The sequence below is a fragment of the Ostrinia furnacalis genome, unplaced genomic scaffold (genome assembly GCF_004193835.3).
Source record: "Ostrinia furnacalis isolate ACB-3 unplaced genomic scaffold, ASM419383v2 OfSCF4655, whole genome shotgun sequence".
In the NCBI taxonomy this organism is placed as follows: domain Eukaryota; kingdom Metazoa; phylum Arthropoda; class Insecta; order Lepidoptera; family Crambidae; genus Ostrinia; species Ostrinia furnacalis.
Genome location: NW_021134894.1, coordinates 388,518 through 410,495, shown reverse-complemented (window position 1 = coordinate 410,495; position 21,978 = coordinate 388,518). Strand labels below are relative to the sequence as shown.

The window sequence follows — 21,978 nt, the reverse complement described above, 5'->3', positions numbered from 1 at the left end:
GTCACTAATGACATTGACAAATCTTGACAACTGNCGTGCCAAGGAAATTAGGCAAAATTGACAATTTTTGGCGAAATACCCAACTGTCAAAGTAATCGAATTATAAAAATTTTATGAACTCTATGAAATAACGATAACGGTATTGTAGCACTGATATTTATTTTTAGCCAACAACATTAAAGGTGCACTTTTAACTTTTAATTAATAAATATTATTAACACATCGTATGTTGTAACGGTTTGACGGTAAATAAAGCGCTTTAGTAATAGCAGATATACCAGTATTGCTAAAAAATAAAAAAGCGATTAGCGCGTGATCAATCGTTTATTGTTTTATCAGCTAATAATTACATTGATAAAGTTGGCTTATCTGGCGATAATTTTAATTAATTCAGTATTAGACTTCGCTAAAGTTTGCTATTTTTTTGTGTGTTCCAAAATGTGTATTTGCAAAGTTACTTATTAGTTTTATAATGGTTTGGGACTACTGTTCAGTTAATTTAAACAGTGATTCAACGGGAAGTTTTTATGCTGGGGATATAGTGACGGGCTCGGTGTATTTAAAATTTAAACAGAGAAAAAATATTGAACGTAATTTTTTTAATTAATCAATTATATTATATGGCGTGAAATTAATAATATTTACCTATGCAGTCTATTAATTTTTTATTCCAAATTCCTACTTTTGGTAATAGTAGGCTCTGATAGTTTACAATACGTTGAACAATTATGACGTGTTCGTTTAATCTTCACAGGTATTGAATTTATAGTCGTGGGTACAAGCAAGGCACAATGGACACGACCCCGACCAACAATGCCACATATAAAAATATACTCAGAAAAGAAAAAGCTGCTACATATTACTGAGGATCTCTTCGAAAATATTCAAGGCTAGTAATTTTAATTAATAATAGTTATGTGTATGTGTTCTATTTTTTATATTTTCTTTAAAATGTTCATGTAAAATTAATTTCTTTTAGGTAAAACAGTAGAACCAGGAGTATTAACTTACCCTTTCCATTTCGCTCTGCCCAATGATTTGCCATCAACCTTCGAAAGTGGTTTTGCTAAAGTTCATTACTGTATTAAAATCAAAAGCAAAGGGGTTTGCAAACGTAAAAAAGTTACTCCATTTGTAGTTTTTGGGAATATTAATCTAAATCATATCGAAGAATATTTGGTAAGTTTTAAAATGTCCACAGTCAGCTTGTTTTCAATTAAGTTTCCGTCCGAGGATAGAAATTTCCAAAGTATTAATTAACTTTACAACTTCAACAAATTTCAGGAAACTTCGAAATATACATTTCATAAAACTTGTTGGAATTCCGAAACTGTATCATTTATTATTAAAACTTATACAGCATTCGCTTCTAAGCAAACTGTACCCCTCGAAATAACAGTGAAGAATGAAACGAAAATCAAAATATTGAAACTGACAGTTTTATTAATTCAGGTATGAAATTAATTTAAATAAAATGTTGGCTAGCTACCTATAGTTAGAAAAGATACCTATTATTGTGTATTCCCTATTTTGCAGAAGCTTCGGTATTCCATTAGAGAAGGATATGCTGACGAGGAGAAAAAAATAAGTAAGGTGGAGCATGATAAATTCCAGAATACAAAAGAAGAATCATTTGCTCTTAGTATTGAAATACCTCACATTTGTCCTACGAGTTTACATATTCCAGAGCCTATGATAAATATATCGTATGCATTAAGAGTAAGTGTCCTGCTAAATTTATTTAGGTAGGTATTTTGGTAGCTGATTTACTCCAACGTGTATCTTCTAAATCCACAATAATTATGCACAATAGAAGAGAAATAAGTACTGTTGACTAGTAGGAAACTAAAACTGACTATCTTTACTTTACTTACTTTCATGACGACTTTACACCTTTTATATTTGTTTTGTGTGAATATTATTTATGTACTTACTTAATTAATTGTTTTTTTTACAGATTGAAATAAAATTTCCATTCCATTCCACTTTTCACGAAGACATACCGGTGACAGTTGCAACTGTACCAGTTCTTCATTATGATTTTAATGAAAACAACGAATAAAAATTTTAATTAACATCAGTTTATTTTATTTTATCCACAAACATTAGAAACATTACGTAAATATTTTGAAAGGTTTTGAAATAACAATATATTGGTAAATAGTTAGGTATTTATGCAACAGAATGCCATTATGGCATTATGTGTTCGCTTTATGTATAAAAAGGGGCATTAAAGATCAAATAAATAAATAAATGAATTAAATAATTCTTGGTTTGTATTAGGTCTTTAGTAAAATATTACACAAATTAAATAATAAATTCATGGTTAAAGTACAATTATTGGTAAACCAAATAAATAAATAAATAAAAGTACTTTTTTTTGTAACAATATCTTGAAATTGTTAAACTCATCCCAATAATATTTTTATCGGTACTATAAACGTTACTGTTATTATACAACAAAAAGCTTCGTTTCTGTGTCAATAATTTTTATTACTGGCAATATGTAAAACATTTGGTAGTGACATCTTGCGTTGCATTTTTGTTAACTATTTAGTCAAAACGTTAACTTTTAATTTTTATTTAGAGTTTTTAGTAATTTTAGAAATATTAAAAAATATATATTTGTAAAAATAGATTTTTTTATTCATTCTGGTGTGTAAGTTTTTGTTCAAACGCTTGCAGAGAGTTAGTTGAAATTATTGTTTCCAAACTGTTGACAACTTCCGTTTTCCATTACTTTTGAGAAAGCGGAAGTGGTTGGTCCGCCATAATCATTCGTGTGGGTCTGTGCTTGTGTGGTTTAGGTTTCTTGCCGGTGCCAATAATTATTTTTAATTAGTAGTAAGTTATGCGTATGAATCCAGACATGGACGATGACGAGAAGGGGTGAGTTTATTATTATCTAATATTTGTGATGATCAGGGACTTCACATTACGTGCCAACTATAATAGGTCAAACTGCATGTTCGCTTGGTGTGTCGCATTTCACGACCAGCCAGCGGGGCTTCGGATGTGGCGTTACGTATTGGTTCGTGATGTGTAAAAACTATGTGATTGCGATGATTTTCACATTGTATGATGATGTTCAGAAGCTTGACTTTGGCAAAGTCCGTCTGGGTACAATTTGCCTCTTACCGGCTAGCGGCCACCGACCCCAAGCCTTGCCGTGCGACTTGCGTAGCGATCATGGCAGCTATTACTTTCCCATGATGAATTTGCTTAATTTTCGTCTTTATCTAGATAAAATGGCTTATTTACGCGTAAGGCATTCGTATAACTGTTTATTTAATCCCACATCTGTGAAGTGGATACGTCGTAACTTATAAAATTAACCTTTCTGTGACTAATCGTAGCTTTCTCTTATCGCGGAATTCACGTCAGGGCATTAGGTGTCGCATATTTTACACAAAACATTACCGATTTGTGTGAGCGGTGCATAATGAGGTTATTAGAGCGATGGTCCAAGTGCCGCGTTGCTCGATCTCATTCGCAAGAAAGGCTAAAAACGTGCTGATTCATTTGCATGAGGTTACCTAGACGCCCGCGCCGCGTCTCCCGTGTTCGTTCCCTATTGTCAAAGACGCTGGGAGCGTGTTATTTTTTTGGTAAACATAATTACCACATGCGTCCGCCGCTGTTTGTTGAACATTGTTGGAACTTGAACCTTAATAATAATAATTATGATGATGTAATTACTGTAAAACTGACTTTCGTCTTTCCTAAAACAACACGACTATTTTTCCTTCTATTAATTTGACTTACAAAACATCTATCTACAAGAAATCCTAACTCTTTATCCCTCTTCTTACAAAATTTGGACAGTAACTTGGTCCAAATTTGGTATTAGCCATAACTTTGAGATATCCATAAAATGTAAAGGCCACAGATATTAATGAAACTGTTTCAAAGTGAATGTAACTTTCACCAGTTCAAGTAATTGTGCTGAGTCCAAGTTAACATTTCTATAGAACATGTGGTATTTTTGAAAGTGTAGTTCATGAATGGTTAAATTTATTTCTTATTTTTTAATAAAGTTTATTAAACTTCATAATAATAACATTTCATGTCTAGGCTAAACTTGACCATTTAGATACAATTAAAATTCTAGCATAAATAATATAAATCAAGAGACTTAGGATTTTTCCTTTCTGTAAAATATTTTCATAGGTAGAGAAATGAATTAATTATTATTTTTTCACTGGTCATTATAGTTAGTTTGTGCCCAATAACTTAGTTACTATCCTTGAATTCAAAACAATAATCTTTAAAACAAATTAATTTCTCGATTAAGTAATCGTATCAGAGTTCAATTGCCTGATATTGCAAAATGTGTTGCCAACTGCCTTGACTTTTAAAAGCTTTGGTTTGTTCAAGCCGTAAAGTTCGCAACTTTTGAATGTGGGCCTTTTATTAAAAAGTATTTACATACATCATGGAAAATTATTTCTGTGAGTCATGAATTCTCAGACCCTTATCTGTTCATCCTTCAGGAAAAAAAGCAAACCTATCTTATCTAAGTCCTGATTTTTTACTTTAGTCTAACTGTACAGTTCTGCCTAACTATAACTTAAATATACAATGAGTCAACACATGCTTAGAAAAATTTATCTTTCCAAATTATTCTATTCTAGTCAATCCAAACATTTTGAAGCTCTTGAGCAAGCGTAAATTTATCAGGCTTCAAATGAAAATAAAAATTAATATATTTTATTAAAACTATCACACCATGATCACACAGTCATGTCATACGTAAGATTGGATTAGAAAATCAGGACAGCTGTCACTTGAAACTGCTAGAGTGAGAGGTGCTGTCAGCCCATCAGCTGACGCCATTCATAATATCTTTCTCAACTTGCGTGGATTTGATTTTGACATTTACACTGAAAAAATTCTAAAATAATTTAAAAAAAATGTAGGTATTTAATTCATCTAGGAAAAGTGGATCCTAACATAAGGCTGGGTTCCATCATCTTACTTTAATAATAACAAATATCCAAAATTTGTCATAAAACTCCATACAAAAACGCCGGTTATCATTATAGTTTCGGTTAAAGTTAGGTGGTGCAACAGCCTAATATTTGTAAATGTGAAGTCCCTTTTCATACCTACTTAGGACAAATTCAGAGATGGTGAACATCTGTGTCCGATTTACTAGAAATATTCTAATAGAAACATTTTTCTCTACATGTGTAGAAAACTGTTCGTCGGTGGTCTGTCATGGGAGACATCACAGGAGAACCTGCAGCGCTACTTCTCTCGGTACGGGGAGGTGATCGACTGCGTCGTGATGAAAAACAGCGAGTCTGGCCGCTCCAGGGGATTCGGATTCGTGACCTTCGCCGAGCCGTCGCTCGTCAACGTGGTCCTCCAGAATGGACCCCACCAGCTTGATGGCAGGTAAGAAGACCCCTACAGCCCTCCTGTTAATTTCAGTTTAGCAATGCAATCATATGCACTTAGGTTTTTGATGCGGTCATCTTCCTTCGCCAACCAATCTAGATCACCCCAAAAAGCGAGGTTTTTGATGCGGCCATCTTCCTACTCCAACCAATCTAGATCACCCCAAAAAGCGAGGTTTTTGATGCGGCCATCTTCCTACTCCAACCAATCTAGATCACCCCAAAAAGCAAGGTTTTTGATGCAGCCATCTTCCTACTCCAACCATCTAGATTACCTCAAAAATCGAGCAGCCTCTAGACGGCTTCTATTATTATTAAATGTGAGTTTATGAGATTTCTATATCATGGGAAACCATAGTGTAAGCAGGCTACCCATTTAGTAGACCGACGGCCTAAAAAAGGTCATGGGAAGCACCTGGATGCGGCGCAGCGCAGGACTGGTGGAAATCCATGGGGAAGTCCTTAAGTCCTTTTTACAGCAGAGGACGGCATTAGGCTGAAATGAATGAACATACGAGATTGTGAAGTAGTTTGACACTCAGGGAAAACATGGGATAAGTAGTTATTTATTCCGGTTTTAGGAAACGATCCGAAATCTCGCGGGCGAATCCGTGGGTAAAAGCTAACCTGACAGATGTATCAAATTGATCAAGGTCCGGCGCCGCCAAGTGCGCTGGCACCTTTACTTTCGCCTCAATGGGCCGTATTAATAAACTGAGACGCCACATGGCAAGTTTAAAGAAGTTTCGAGAATACTACGATAGCTTTGGTATTTATGAATGTTGATCGCTTAGAAATAATGGCCTTCATAATCTTTATTCAGTCAGAAGGGAATGTATGAATAAATTCAGACTAGAATTATCATAACACTTTCGAAAGTTCTATTTTAGTCCCGTCATTCCTCTGTGTCATCATCTTTAGTGATATCGCAGAAAATTATCAGGTAAGTACTTTTTACAATTAAAATCAACAACTATTTATTTTTAAAATCATGGTCATCTTTTGCACGGTAGATCTTGAAAACGATAATTTTTGGTTACTTATTTGCAAATAAAACCGATAATTTGAGTTCTAAAGGACAAATCCAATGACCCACATAGATTAAATTGTTAATACATATTTATATCAGTAAGTCTGTTTTATTGAGGTCGTGTACATGCTGTACAAATAAGAGATGTGTGTGTTGGCATAAAGACTTCGATTGTGTCAGTTATTGGAGGAATATGCCTTTTAATACTAGTCACGTGGTTATTGACATTAACGACAAAATGGCAGCCCCTTTTAACACGACCGGCCGCCCCTTTGACACCGCGTACGGATAACGGCACATCAAGGTAATGTGGCACTTTAAGGAATTGTAATACGTGTTATTATGCAACGAAATGCAGTCTGATGTCTACTAACTGTACACAATCCTTTCGGAACTGTCGCCGCTTTATAAACCTCTCCTAACTTTGATAACCTAAAACGGTTTAAGTACACAAAGTGACCCAGTTCCAAAATACCAAACCGATCCACGAATATACGTTTTAGCGTTTGTTGCCTTTACCGAAATAATCACGAGCACGACAGATGTCATTATTACGGACGTGGTCTGGTGACTCCGGTCGGATATTTTTGATTCAAGGGACGCGGTGGAAATAAAAAAATAATGATATTTTTGTGATTTATTTCTGCTCCAGAAGACGGATACCGTTATAACTATCAGACTTGGTTATTGTTTTGTCACTAGAAATCAGCTGTTGGTTATTCTTTTGTTCATAGTAAAATGTTCGGATGCTTTCTCTTGTATCGCTTCCTAAAATTGTGTTGTTTAAAAATTATTTCGTGTTTTTTTAAATCACTTTGATGGACGTCCAGTTCTTTACTGTTGCGATTATTTTTTTGGAATTGTAATTTGCATGACCCTGATTTCAACAAGATACACAAGGTCTCTGAACCGGTACTTTAATCACAGGAGCCATCGTTACTCGCTTCGAGTTTTTAAATAGCGTACGTATACAACGACACTCAAAATTAAGCTTTGTTTATTAATACCGGCCCTAAGTTCAGACGAGAAACCTAGTCTGACGTCTGGTAGATTTATAACCCAATGTAATTAAATTTTATGGACAGACGAGACTTAATCTTCTAAGGATTTGGCGAATAATTATTAAATTATCATTATTCTTTCTAATAGTAAACGAAATTTCCTTTTACGCAATTTAACAGCTGCAAAAATTTCGATTTATGTCTTAATTAATATCAATTCTGTAACGTGTGTGGCGCTTACGACATAACCTTAACCACGAAAAGGTCCATGCCTTACGAGTCATACGCCACGTAGCAACATGTGGATTTAATTACCATTAACTTAGGTTTATTTTTGTTCAATAAAAATCAGCGCGATTTCCGCACGTTACCTTTTGTGGTAACGACATCGGTTTTTCCTTTTATCTACTCTAAAAATAGCATAACCGAGATTGGTGTTTGAACCAAACTGTTGTTGTTGCATTTCGAAGTGTTGACGTAGGAAGTTTTTTTATTATGTGTCAGTAACATACTACTGAAAACATCCAACTTATTTATTTATAGTGTTAAAACAAAAACGTGAATGAATACATTCTGCATAAAATATCTTCATACGTAAGGTAGACTGTTTAGCTGATTCTTAACTATCAATTTGATTAGGAATGTTAACTTGCAACATCTCTAATGTTCTGCAATTATTCGGCATCCCGTGTTCAACGCCTTCACAACATTTTTAACAAATTAATTTCAACTGGTTAAAAATGTTCTTCTTATCGTGTCGACATCAAACCTACACAGTGTCAGCCCAAAACTCCGCTACAAGAGTGGCGTTGTCAGCAGCATTCATTAAATCTTCCTGCGTGCAGTTGCTCGGGCACTCAGGGCACGACATCATGTAAAATTGTCACCATAAAAAGTGTTTTTTTTTACGAGTATGACGAAAGCAAAGTCAGATTTTTTACCCATTTACGGTAGATCTGTATACCATGTCTAGGCATGAATCCATGGCATATGTTTTTCCACATCCAGGCAGTGCTTTCAACTTGTGTTGTTGACTGTACGTTCAGATGTTTGTGGGATAGAAATGCGCAGGTCAGCATATACTCCTTGTTCCTGTGAACATGAGAGCCTATAATACCTGCTACAAAATCAATACAATAGACAGATCATCATCATCAATTTCAGCCATAGGGCGTCCACTGCTAAACACAAGCCCAATGATTTCCTGACCGGTTAGTAGCGGCCTGCATCCAGTCGGGTACAGTTTACAAATTAAAAATAATTTTACCAGTAGCTGGCATGACTCCTCATGCCCCTTCCATTTCAACAAAGCTGAAAACGTGATTTGAACCACTGTGGCTCGCCAACTTTGTTGTAGGTTGTAGGTCAGAATTCGGAGTACCTACGCAGCCCGCGACAACTTTACAAATTAAAAAGTTGCCAACATTCCACCAAGAGCTGTATTGATGACGTCAATTGTATTTTTTTCCAAGAAATAGGCACTTACGTAGGTTAAACTTAGCTTGTATACAAAATTTATGTACAAGGCACAAGCTAAATATAACCAATGGAACACGTTTTTGGTCCATCTAAGTAAAAGCATGTGAAATTTCCGATGTAAACTCATTTAATTTTAGGTTTTGAGGTCCTTAGATGGAATTACTTTAGTGGGTAACCAAGAGTCCTTTTAGAATTTTATTAAGTTTGTGAGTGAAGAAGTTTCTCAGGGGTAAGTGTAGGTAGATAATCCCTAAACTTAGATTACGTGCAGTGAAATCGAAAACAGACAGACATGAGGAATCTATAAGGGTTCCGTTTTTTGCCATTTGGCTACGAAACCCTAAAAAGCTAGTTTTTTTAAACGGGTTAAGAACGTTATATTCTTGTTTCTCGAACGCTGAAATGTAAACGTATAATTGGCACGTTATAAAATAATATTAACCACGTCGCGTGATATTTTCAATTGCTAGTCTGAAATGTTCTTAAGTTCTCCATACAAATGGAGTTCAATGGACATCATACATAATAATGTCGCTATTGTCGAAACGAACTGTAGGTACTTGTCTATATTCTCTATAGACAGCCCCTTGCTTGTTTGATTTAGAAAATCTCGCAACTGCGGTCCTTTTGTTTAGTATCCACTTTGCGTACAGTGTACACCCCATCCAGTCTGTTGTTATTGTGCGCTATAGGGGACTGATGCAGCAAAAAATCGACAGGACAGGTAACTTTTTTTATGTTTGCAAAGATTCTGGGGAAAAATAAACTTTATTTACAAGAGCATAACATGTAAGTCTATACAATAAACCCCAGCTGGTAGTTTCAACGAAAATGCAGACGTAATTGTTCTTCATCATCAAAAGTAGCGAAACACATTAATTGTTAGGCAAACTATAATTAGTGCTAGAAACGAAATCACCCGCGTTTACTGGTTTGCAATAAACGGATAAATCGTTTGTACGGTTAAGTAAAACTAGTCAGTCTTATTATGAAGCCATTAGTTTGGAAATTCTGTCTTTTTAATGTTGTAAGATCCGCCATCTTCTCTGCCCATTCATATTCACACGGCCACGAAAGAACATTGTCTCACAGTTTTTATTTGCATCCGAGGTCGTTAGAACTTATCGGGGATTTAACATTCATTGACATTAAGATAATTGTCATTATCTACATAATATAATAAAGCGATGAAAATTTTACAAAGCAAATCTCAACCTTTGTTTGATTACTAGTGCAAACACAAAAATAACTCAAAAATATTAGTTTAANGCTTGTAATTTGTTCCTTTTTGTTATCGATGTACAACTCACAAAACCACAAGCCATCATCATCATCATTTCAGCCATAGGATGTACATTGTACACTGCTGAACACAGGCTCCGATGCTGATTTTCACAATGGCCGGTTGGTGGCGGCCTGCGCCTTCCTGCTACCTTTATGAGGTCGTCGGTCCACTTTGTCCTACGCTGCGCTTTCCGGTACGTGGCCTCCACGTCAGAACCTTGCTGCCTCTTCATCCGTCTGTTTTGCGTACTAAGGCAGAACCGTTGGAAGACCTTATCACAATGCTCGAAGACCTTAATCGAGTTTCCCTACAGGTAGGCCTTCGGATGAATATGGAAAAAACGAAGCTTATGTCGAATGTCCATGTTGCTCCTTACCCAGTTTCGGTTAGGAGTTCGATTCTCGAGATTGTTGACAAGAAGTATGTCTATCTCGGACAAACGATCAGCTAGGTAGTTAGATGCAATTTCGAGAAAGAGGTAAATCGTCGAATACGAAGATGAAAGTCTTCAATTAGTGTGTGTTACCAGTGATGATATACGGCTCGAAAACGTGGCCTTTGAATATAGGGCACAACGTGCTATGGAGAGGGATAAGCTTGGTGTTTCTTTACGAGATCTAATCAGAAATGAGGAACTCCGTAAACTAACTAAGGTCGCTGATATAGCCTGACGGATTAGCAAGCTGAAGTGGCAATGGGCAGGGCACATAGTACGCAGAACTGACGGTCCATAGGCCAGTAAAATTAATGTTTGAAAGGGAGTTGAGATGTCGTTCTTTGTTGACCAAGTACCTATGGCAAATGCTAAAATAGATTTAGAACAAGTTAAATTAACCATAAATAGTAAAGATATTAAAATATTTGCAGTGGAACAAAAAGTGATGGTGAGAGACATGAGAAAATCATTGGTATTTGCCAATCATGTTCTTTTGGGCTTTGTGGCAGGTTGTGGCGAGTTTAAACGCTTTGTTTAAAATCTCAATTAAAACTTTTATCTGATTCCGATATTACGATATTGGGTCGCTCAATATCGGAATTGAAATATCGGATCTCGCAGTCCGAGATTCCGATATTACGAGATTCCGAGATTCCGATATTCATGCCCTATCCTGAACACTGAAAATATTCTATTAAAAAATAGAATAACCACAATAAAAACATTAGGAAATGTTTCAATAAAATATATTTGAATTGACTGAGCAAAAAGCGCCATCTATTGCAAATTAATTCTAAATCACGCCAATAGATGTCGCTAGTGGTATCCTAAATCCAAATATCGAGAAGAAATATCAATTTGTGAAAACAGCCAAAATTGCAACGCTACAATCCCGTATTCAACGCCTTCACAACATTTTTAACAAATTATTTCAACTGAATAAAAAATGTTCTTATCGTGTCGACATCAAACCTACACAGTGTCAGCCCAAAACTCCGCTACAAGAGTGGCGTTGTCAGCAGCATTCATTAAATCCTCCTGCGTGCAGTTGCTCGGGCACTCAGGGCACATTATGTAAAAATGTCATCATAAAAAGTGTTTTTTTTTTGTACGAGTATGACGAAAGCAAAGTCAGATTTTTTACCCATTTACGGTAGATCTTGTCTAGGCATGAGTCCATGGCATGTTTTTTTTTTTTTTTACTTTATTAGGGTAAAAAAACAATGTTGAATACAATGTTGCTTAAGAAATCGAATTGAAAAAATCAGTAAATTCAACATCAGCATCATTTACCACAGCTTACTTACTTTATATTATAATACTAGCTTTCCGCCCGCGGCTTCGCCCGCGTGGAATTTTGTCTGTTTCAAAAACCGGGATAAAAACTATCCTATGTTCTTTCCCGGGACTCAAACTATCTCTATGCCAAATTTCATCAAAATCGGTTGCGAGGTTTAAGCGGGAAAGCGTAACAGACAGACAGAGTTACTTTCGCATTTATAATATTAGTTATAATATAAGTCATTGAGAGTGATAAAAACTGCAACAACTAACTTTAATGTTTTTCCACATCCAGGCAGTGCTTTCAACTTGTTTTGTTGACCGTACGTTCAGATGTTTGTGGGATAGAAATGCGCAGGTCAGCATATACTCCTTGTTCCTGTGAACATGAGAGCCTATAATACCTGCTACAAAATCAATACAATAGATCATCATCATCATCATTTCAGCCATAGGGCGTCCACTGCTGAACATAAGCCCAATGATTCCTGACCGGTTAGTAGCGGCCTGCATCCAGTCGGGTACAGTTTAAAAATCCCAACTAATATTATAAATGCGAAAGTAACTCTGTCTGTCTGTCTGTCTGTCTGTTACGCTTTCCCGCTTAAACCTCGCAACCGATTTTGATGAAATTTGGCATAGAGATAGTTTGAGTCCCGGGAAAGAACATAGGATAGTTTTTATCCCGGTTTTTGAAACAGGGAGAAACGCGCGATAAAGTTTTTCTGTGACAGACAAAATTCCACGCGGGCGAAGCCGCGGGCGGAAAGCTAGTTAAAAATAATTTTACCAGTAGCTGGCATGACTCCTCATGCCCCTTCCATTTTAACAAAGCTAAAAACGTGATTTGAACCACTGTGGCTTCCTTCGCCAACTTTGTTGTAGTTCAGAGTTCGGAGTACCTACGCAGCCCGCGACAACTTTACAAATTAAAAAGTTGCCAACATTCCACCAAGAGCTGTATTGATGACGTCAATTGTATTTTTTCTAAGAAATAAGCACTTACGTTGGTTAAACTTAGCTTGTACATAAAATTTATGTACAAGGCACAAGCTAAATATAACCAATGGAAAATCACAAGTTAACGTTTTTAGTCCATCTAAGTAAAAGCATGTGAAATTTCCGATGTAAACTCATTTACTTTTAGGTTTTGTGGTCCTTAGATGGAATTAATTTAGTGGGTAATTAAGAGTCCTTCTTTTAGAATTTCATTAAGTTTGTGGGTGAAGATGTTTCTCAGGGGTAAGTGTAGGTAGATAATCCCTAAACTTAGATTACGTGCAGTGAAATCGAAAACAAATACATGACAAATCTATAAGGGTTCCGTTTTTTGCCATTTGGCTACAGAACCTTAAAAAGCTAGTTTTTTAAATGGATTAGGAAACGTTATTTTTGTTTCTCGAACGCTGAAATGTAAACGTATAATTGACACGTTATAAAATAATATTAACCACGTCGCGTGATATTTTCAATTACTAGTCTGAAATGTTCTTAAGTTCTCGATACAAATGGAGTTCAATGAACATCATACATAATAATGTCGCCATTGTCGAAACGAACTGTAGGCACTTGTCTATATTCTCTATAGACAGCCCCTTGCTTGTTTGATTTTGAAAATCTCGCAACTGCGGTCCTTTTGTTTAGTATCCACTATCCACTTTGCGTACACCCCATCCATCCAGTCTGTTGTTATTGTGCGCTATAGGGGACTGATGCAGCAAAAAATTGACAGGACAGGTAACTTTTTTATGTTTGCAAAAGATTCCGGAGAAAAATAACCTTTATTTACATGTAAGTCCATACAATAAACCCCAGCTGGTAGTTTGAACGAAAACGCAGACGTAAATTCTTCATCATCAAAAGTAGCGAAACACATTAATTGTTAGGCAAACTGTAATTAGTGCTAGAAACGAAATCACCCGCGTTTACTGGTTTGCAATAAACGGATAAATCGTTTGTACGGTTAAGTAAAACTAGTCAGTCTTATTATGAAGCAATTTGTTTGGGAATAGTATGTCTTTTTAATGTTGTAAGATCCGCCATCTTCTCTGCCCATTCATATTTACACGGCCACGAAAGAACATTGTCTCACGGTTTTTATTTGCATCCGAGGTCGTTAGAACTTATCGGGGATTTAACATTCATTGACATTAAGATAATTGTCATTATCTACATAATATAATAAAGCGATGAAAATTTTACAAAGCAAATCTCAACCTTTGTTTGATTACTAGTGCAAACACAAAAATAACTCAACAATATTAGTTTAATTACAAAAATCATTTCCAAACGGATGCATCATCATTAACATGATCACGTTAATTGCTTTTAAATATTTTCCTCGCCATGAAACTCGTTTGTATTGGACGAAATATTATTACTCCACCAAGCAACACGAATTTTGTAATCAAATGAAATATGATATCACTTACCCCTACCAAAATAACCTGTGTCGATTATAATTTTACCGTTATTTTGATATCCGTGCACGAATAACTTTCATGCACGAATTTAAATTTCGTGGCTTTTATCGAGATTCGATTACGAGCGCCTGAGATACCATCCATATCTTCATTCCAAAACTGCTTAATCTTTATATTTGTGTAGAAAACAAATTCTTACATTAGTTTTAACCGTAACACGTCCACTGTTGGCTAAAAGCCAAGAATTTCCATAACAGCAGATCCTGCGCTGCCCGCATCCAGGTGCTTCCTGCGAAATACAAATTGTACGCATCAATAACCAGTAGCAAAATCACAATGTATGCGGGAGTAATTGAGCATGAATGTGACTTAAAACATGTCCCTGATGACACTTTAATCTTTCCCTGACCTCGCGCGAGCTAGCATGGTTAATACAAGAGGCAGATCAAATGAAGACACTTATCTTGTACGGTATAAAAGCCATCAGTGAATATCTTATTTAAAAAAGCGAAAGGTCACTGACTGACTCATTCATAACGAAATCTCAGAAACTACAAGTGCTAGGAGTTCCAAATTAGCCACTAAGACGGGATTTTGCAAAACTCGACCCCTAAGGGGGTAAAACGGGATCCACGCGTACGAAGTCCCGGGCGGCCGCTAGTTTCCATATAATCAACAATCAGTCGCTCTTTGCGCAGACGTAGATACTGTGTGTCCAATTGCTTCTACTTGACACAAAACAACAAATCGTCTTCCTGTGATAGCATGGTGCGCCGCGTCAGTAACAAAATGTGTACGTTTGCGCACCCCCTAATAGAAGTTTATTCCCCCTTGACTAAACCCCCTCCCTTCCACAGGACTATTGACCCGAAGCCGTGCAACCCTCGCACGCTTCAGAAGCCGAAGCGCGGCGGCGGCTACCCCAAGGTCTTCCTTGGCGGTCTGCCGTCTAACATCACGGAGACCGATCTTAGGGTCTTCTTCGGCCGCTACGGCAAGGTCATGGAGGTCGTCATCATGTACGATCAGGAGAAGAAGAAGTCCAGGGGTGTGTATTAAGAACTTGTTTATTATACTTTTTTTAGCAGCACAAAGCAGGTATTTGACTGTAGTTGCATGATGATGAGGTGCAGTCTAGGATGGTACATACCTGCCCGTAAATGCCTGTTCACTCTCGCCTGGAAGTTATATGATAACATCTAGAAAGAATGGGAGAGGATCGTGCAGTGACGCAAGCGTACTTGGGACGACTTAGTGGCCGTTGATCGGTTCGTCGTCCCAGGCACCGCTGGGAAGACTGAAGTCTCTGAGGACTTGCGCCATCTCGAAAACAGACTGATGACTGCTCTTATTTTCGGAAGCTAATGCCCGTTTTCATCATCAATCCCTATTTTTAAGAGATCTCTATGAAAACAAAATGCCTGTTATATGTAACCATAGGGGTCACTTAAAAATAAGGGATTGATGTTGAAAACGGGCATGAGACTCACTTTGGGTCGCTGCGCTAGCTTAGTTAAATGATAGCTGCTACTGCTTACTACTGTTGAAGCCGGATTTATATGTCTGACGTATTGTATGGTGAAGCTGATGCATCAGAACAGAATCGTTTAATGTACATTACTATAATCCACATCCAGGCAGTGCCCTCAGTAAACTTACTGTTGGTACGTTCAGATGTTTGTGGGACAGAAAAGGGCAAATAATGATTTCACCTCGGTCTTCAAGTGAAAATTGAGGTATAGTTATTTCCTACAAAAATGCTGAGAATCTATCCTGTTTAGAACTCATCAGTAGATACTCATCGCCAAAGAACACTTAGGACAAAGTCTGTGGTAATCAACCATATCACCATCATAATATTTCTTATTATTGGACACGTTAGAGTGAGACAAAAAATCAACGTTCTGTGGTTTGTTCTAGGTTTCGGCTTCTTGTCGTTCGAAGATGAGATGTCTGTTGAGAGAGTGACTCAGGAGCATTTCATCAACCTCAACGGAAAGCAGGTTTGTCAACTTCATTGTTATTTTAACATAAACAAAATTAATGATTTATAGTTCAGTAAAAATCATAGGTATTCACCGACATAATAAAACTCCAAATATAAAATAAATAAACTCACGAAGTCGCCTCTTACGACACCTGCGGGAAAAGTAGGGGTTGGTGATTAGTGACAAATGTATTCTACTCTGCCGGCTTGCACACTGTAGCATCTTATGAAGTTGTAATAGGCGCTATGTTGCAAGAAAAGTGTATGTGCTGTTGTCTGTACTCTTTAACTCTTCAAAGATTGTCAGCACCTCCAAACCTGTCCCCTAGGCGGAGAGGAGATCAAGCGTGCGGAGCCCTGCAACGATTATGATCCACAAACGATTGTATTGTTTAGTTAAAATTTTTAGGCAAAGTACAGTTGAACAATAGCATCTTGTCATAGGCGTTATTTTGCAACAAAAATGTATGCGCTGATGTCTGTACTCAAATCTCAACTCTTCAAATCTTAAGCACCTCCAAACCTGTTCCTTAGGTGGAGATCAAGCGTGCGGAGTCCCGTGAACATAATGATCTGCAAACGACTAATTAAAATTTTAGACAAATTACAGAACACTGTAGCATCTTATGTAGTTGTCATAGGCGTTATTTTTGCATCAGAAATGTATGTGCCCTTCAAATCTGTCCCTTAGGTGGAGATCAAGCGTGCGGAGCCCCGTGACGGCTCCGGCAAGCTCGGCTCCGGATCCGGCGGCATGGGCGGCGGCGGCATGAGCGCACCCGGCGACGCGCCACAGGCGGGCCAATGGGGCCCCCCGGCCGCGGCCCCCATCAACATGATCCAGGGCCACAACGGCCAGATGGGTGGCCCCCCGATCAACATGCCGATGGCTGGCCCTAACATCATGCAAGGGTAAGTTTTAGAATAGTTTTTGGCGAGTTTGTACGTGTATTAGAGGGGAATTAGCACCGCAAGCGGGCAAGTAGGGCCCCATCAACATGATCCAGGGCCACAACGGCCAGATGGGTGGCCCCCCGATCAACATGCCGATGGCTGGCCCTAACATCATGCAAGGGTAAGTTTTTGGCGAGTTTGTAGGTGTATTGAGTGGGAATTAGCGCCACAGACGGGCCAGTGGCCCCCCGGCCGCGGCCCCCATCAACATGATCCAGGGTCACAACGGCCAGATGGGCGGCCCCCCGATCAACATGCCGATGGCTGGCCCTAACATCATGCAAGGGTAAGTTTTTGGCGAGTTTGTTTTTGTGTTAGGGGGGAATTAGCGCCACAGGCGGGCCAGTGGGGCCCCATTAGCATGATCCAGGGCCACAACGGCCAGATGGGCGGCCCCCCGATCAACATGCCGATGGCTGGCCCTAACATCATGCAAGGGTAAGTTTTTGGCGAGCTTGTAGGTATATTGAGTGGGAATTAGCACCACAAGCGGGCAAGTGGGGCCCCATTAGCATGAGCCAGGGCCACAACGGTCAGATGGGCGGCCTCCCGATCAACATGCCGATGGCTGGCCCTAACATCATGCAAGGGTAAGTTTTTGACGAGATTTTGTATTAGGGAGGAATTAGAGCCTCAGGCGGGTCAATGGGGCCCCCCGGCCGCGGCCCCCATCAACATGATCCAGGGCCACAACGGCCAAATGGGCGGCCCCCCGATCAACATGCCGATGGCTGGCCCTAACATCATGCAAGGGTTAGTAGTTAGCGAGTTTTAGGTCCACTAGGGGTGAATTGGCGACGTGAAACTTCAGACTTTCTAATTACTGAAACAAATATCGAAACTAAAATCGAACCCAAGCAATATCATACAAACAATACAGTAGTAGTAGACTTTATAGGTACCTAAACAGATTGTTGCCTTTCATAAGTAGCTGCAGTAAAAAAAAGACTGATTTTTATTAGCTTGGAAACCTAGATTACTTATTTCATATCTTATGTTATCTTGATTGAAATCTTGAATATTTATGAAATTATATTTAGAAACTAATCACACTATTTGAATGGAAAATTTGATTAATCAGATAACATGACAAACAAAGTATGAGTATCTTTAATTTCAATTTTATCGAGCACAAAATGACAATCCACATCCAGGCAGTGCCCTCAGCAGATTTACTGTTGGTACGTTCAGATGTTTGTGGTAGGGATGTTGCGGATCCACTTTTTTCCACATCCGCGGATGCGGATTTTAAGAGGCTCACATCCGCGGATGCGGATGCGGATCTGTACAAAAAACTTAAGTGTTGGCTTAGTAGAGAAAGAAACACAGCCTTATTTATCATTTTTTATTTAATAATAAAGTAGAGAATGNGAGTTTGTATTTGTATTAGGGGGGGAATTAGAGCCTCAGGCGGGCCAGTGGGGCCCCCCGGCCGCGGCCCCCATCAATTAGCATGATCCAGGGCCACAACGGCCAAATGGGTGGCCCCCCGATCAACATGCCGATGGCTGGCCCTAACATCATGCAAGGGTAAGTTTTTGGCGAGTTTGTGGGTATATTAGATGGGAATTAGCGCCGCAGGCGGGCCAGTTAGGCTCCATTAGCACGATCCATGGCCACAACGGCCAGATGGGCGGCCCCCCATCAACATGCCGATGGCTGGCCCTAACATCATGCAAGGGTAAGTTTGTGACGACTTTGTAGGAATTAGCGCCGCAAGTGTGCCAGTGGGCCCCCCGGCCGCGGCCCCCATCAACATGATCCAGGGCCACAATGGCCAGATGGGCGGCCCCCCGATCAACATGCCGATGGCTGGCCCTAACATCATGCAAGGGTAAGTTTGTGACGACTTTGTAGGAATTAGCGCCGCAAGTGTGCCAGTGGGCCCCCCGGCCGCGGCCCCCATCAAAATGGTCCAGGGCCACAACAGCCAGATGGGCGGTCCCCCCATCAACATGCCGATGGCTGGCCCTAACATCATGCAAGGGTAAGTTTTTTGCGAGTTTGTAGGTGTATTGAGTGGGAATTAGTGCCACAGGCGGGCCAATGGGGCCCCCCGGCCGCGGCCCCCATCAACATGATCCAGGGCCACAACGGCCAAATGGGCGGCCCCCCGATCAACATGCCGATGGCTGGCCCTAACATCATGCAAGGGTAAGTTTTTGGCGAGCTTGTGGGTGGGTATATTAGGCGGGAATTAGTGCCACAGGCGGGTCAATGGGGCCCCCCGGCCGCGGCCCCAATCAACATGATCCAGGGCCACAACGGCCAAATGGGCGGCCCCCCGATCAACATGCCGATGGCTGGCCCTAACATCATGCAAGGGTAAGTTTTTGGCGAGTTTGTTTTTGTATTAGGGAGGAATTAGCACCACAAGCGGGCAAGTGGGGCCCCATTAGCATGATCCAGGGCCACAACGGCCAGATGGGCGGCCCCCCGATCATCGTTCGTCGTCATCGTTTTGACGTTCATAAGTGCCACTTGTGGTCTAAACTGAATAAATATTTTTTGATTTTGATTTTTGATTTTGATTTTGATCAACATGCCGATGGCTGGCCCTAACATCATGCAAGGGTTAGTAGTTAGCGAGTTTTAGGTCCACTAGGGGTGAATTGATAATGTTACTAGGTATGCAAAATCACTTGAAACCTATGTTACAGTTAAGCTTTTACATTTACAAATACATTAGTTTTTATTTCATTCAAAAATACCCAGTAGTTATGATTTTATAGGCATTCAAAGTTCGCTTAAATATTGAGTCCCGCCGACGGTCACGTGACCCCGTGTGACGTACATTCACAGCGTCCGCTCACTAGAAAACGGATATAAACATACTTAAATTTTTTTTTTTGTAAATACAAACTTATTATACATATTAACACCCAGACCCATCACAGAAATTAAAATTGAACCAAACCCAAACTTGATGCGATTGTGTCGTTTTATTGCGAATTACCTTCCAGCTCCATCATTAGACCCCGATTACTATATAGAATTAAAATACTCATCAATACAAAACGAACGAGCCCAAACTCGATGCATTTAAGTCGTTTTATTATAGAGTTCCTATGGCCACCTTCCAGCTCCATCATCAGATCAGCTCCATGTCATCATAATATTGCATGGTCATCCAAATCACATGTGTTTGCGAAATTTCAGCTTAATCGGTTGCCTGGAAGTGGGTCTTAATTCAGTTTGCAAGATTCCACCCATACAAATATGAGCCAGTCGTTGTAATATGACGTCACGCGCATAAAATGGCGGGCCGGCCGCCGCCCGCACTTTTAAAATTCAATATCTTGGAAACTAATTAACGTATCGAAATAATTCTTTCACGTGTATTTTTTATTTTTAACAGAGAATACAGAAAGCTAAAAAACAAAATTAGTGAACATTCTTCATTGGCGACGTGAAACTTCAGACTTTCTAATTACTGAAACAAATATCGAAACTCAAATCGAACCCAAGCATATCATACAAAGAATACAGTAGTAGTAGACTTAATAGGTACCTAAACAGATTGTTGCCTTTCATAAGTAGCTGCAGTAAAAAAAAGACTGATTTTTATTGGCTTGGAAACCTAGATTACTTATTTCATATCTTATGTTATCTTGATTGAAGTCTTGAATATTTATGAAATTATATTTAGAAATTAATCACACTATTTGAATGGAAGATTTGATTAATCAGATAATATGACAAACAAAGTATGAGTATCTTTTATTGCAATTATATTGAGAACGAAATGATAAAATCCACATCCAGGCAGTGCCCTCAGCAGACTTACTGTTGGTACGTTCAGATGTTTGTGGGACAGAAAAGGGCAAATACATAAGATCTCTTGTTCACATGGACATTTGAGTTGACCTATTTGCAACACATTCAGAATACGAGAATTTCTATCTCACATCCACCAGCATGCTGCGAGCAATACAGAAATTCTTTCAACAGACAGTTCTTTCTTTCTATCTTGCATGGTTGAGGAAATAACAATTAATAGTTATTATCTACGTAATTATAATTAAAATGATAAGACTTCTCTGTCCATGACATGAACAGAATACTTCTTTAACTTCAAGTTTGTGTTTCTATGACCCTACTTCAGTAATTTGAAGTTTGTTCTTAGTTACTACTATCACTGTTTGTAACTGAGTCAGTGCCTCAGGTATGGGAGCGGCACGGAAGATGTGACATTGACATTTATTATGACGTGACAGAACATACTTTGAAGCATATTTGAAGTCCCGCTGACTTCCTCACGTCTCAAAACCTTGCCGTGCCGCTGCAATACCTCAGGCGTTCATTCAGTTAAGCCATAGACTTCTGCCCGTTTTCACCATCAATCCCTAATTTGTAAGTGACCCCTATTGTAACACTTAACAGGAATTTTGTTTTCAAAGTGGTCATTTAAAAATTAAAGATTGATGGTGAAAACAAGCATTACACACGTAATTTTAGTCGTAGTATATCATCATCATCATGATAGCCATAGGACGTCCACTGCTGAACATAGGCCTTCCCCAATGCTTGCCATGCCACGCTGCCCGATTGGTAGCGGCCTGCGTCCAGCTCCTTCCTGCTACCTTTATGATGTCGTCGGTCCACCTTGTGGACGTCCTACGCTGCGTTTTCTGATACGCGGCTTCCACTCCGGAACCTTGCTGCCCCATCGGGCGTCAGTTCCGCGTACTATGTGCCGT

At 39.0% G+C, this 21,978-nt stretch overlaps 2 protein-coding genes across 10 annotated transcripts in view; both read left to right on the top strand.

Moving 5' to 3' along the window:
• Positions 1 to 366: 366 nt before the first annotated feature.
• Positions 367 to 2,077, top strand: LOC114359767 (arrestin domain-containing protein 5). Of its 3 annotated transcripts, none has more exons than XM_028314267.1 (6): positions 368 to 590; positions 755 to 889; positions 980 to 1,179; positions 1,285 to 1,452; positions 1,537 to 1,745; positions 1,958 to 2,077. In XM_028314267.1, exons 1-6 carry the CDS (start codon positions 473 to 475, stop codon positions 1,965 to 1,967), a joined length of 840 nt encoding a protein of 279 aa, XP_028170068.1. In that variant the 5' UTR covers positions 368 to 472; the 3' UTR covers positions 1,968 to 2,077. The 3 variants fall into 3 exon arrangements, with proteins under 3 accessions (XP_028170069.1, XP_028170068.1, XP_028170067.1); XM_028314266.1 differs by having other exon boundaries at positions 1,537 to 1,719; positions 1,958 to 2,075; XM_028314268.1 differs by lacking the exon at positions 1,285 to 1,452 and having other exon boundaries at positions 367 to 590; positions 1,537 to 1,719; positions 1,958 to 2,075.
• A 658-nt stretch (positions 2,078 to 2,735) lies between these two features.
• Hrb27C (Heterogeneous nuclear ribonucleoprotein at 27C) overlaps positions 2,736 to 21,978 on the top strand; it is a 50,391-nt gene continuing 31,148 nt past the window's right edge. For 2 of the 7 annotated variants that reach the window (XM_028314242.1, XM_028314245.1), the window contains exons 1-6: positions 2,746 to 2,889; positions 5,197 to 5,400; positions 15,195 to 15,385; positions 16,258 to 16,340; positions 17,016 to 17,120; positions 17,916 to 18,031. In XM_028314242.1, coding sequence (XP_028170043.1) covers positions 2,852 to 2,889; positions 5,197 to 5,400; positions 15,195 to 15,385; positions 16,258 to 16,340; positions 17,016 to 17,120; positions 17,916 to 18,031 — 737 coding nt within the window. In that variant the 5' untranslated portion in view covers positions 2,746 to 2,851. Of the gene's footprint in view, positions 2,890 to 5,196; positions 5,401 to 15,194; positions 15,386 to 16,257; positions 16,341 to 17,015; positions 17,237 to 17,915; positions 18,032 to 21,978 lie in introns of all 7 variants that reach the window. The other 5 variants (XM_028314244.1, XM_028314246.1, XM_028314248.1 and 2 more) reach the window with 5 other exon arrangements.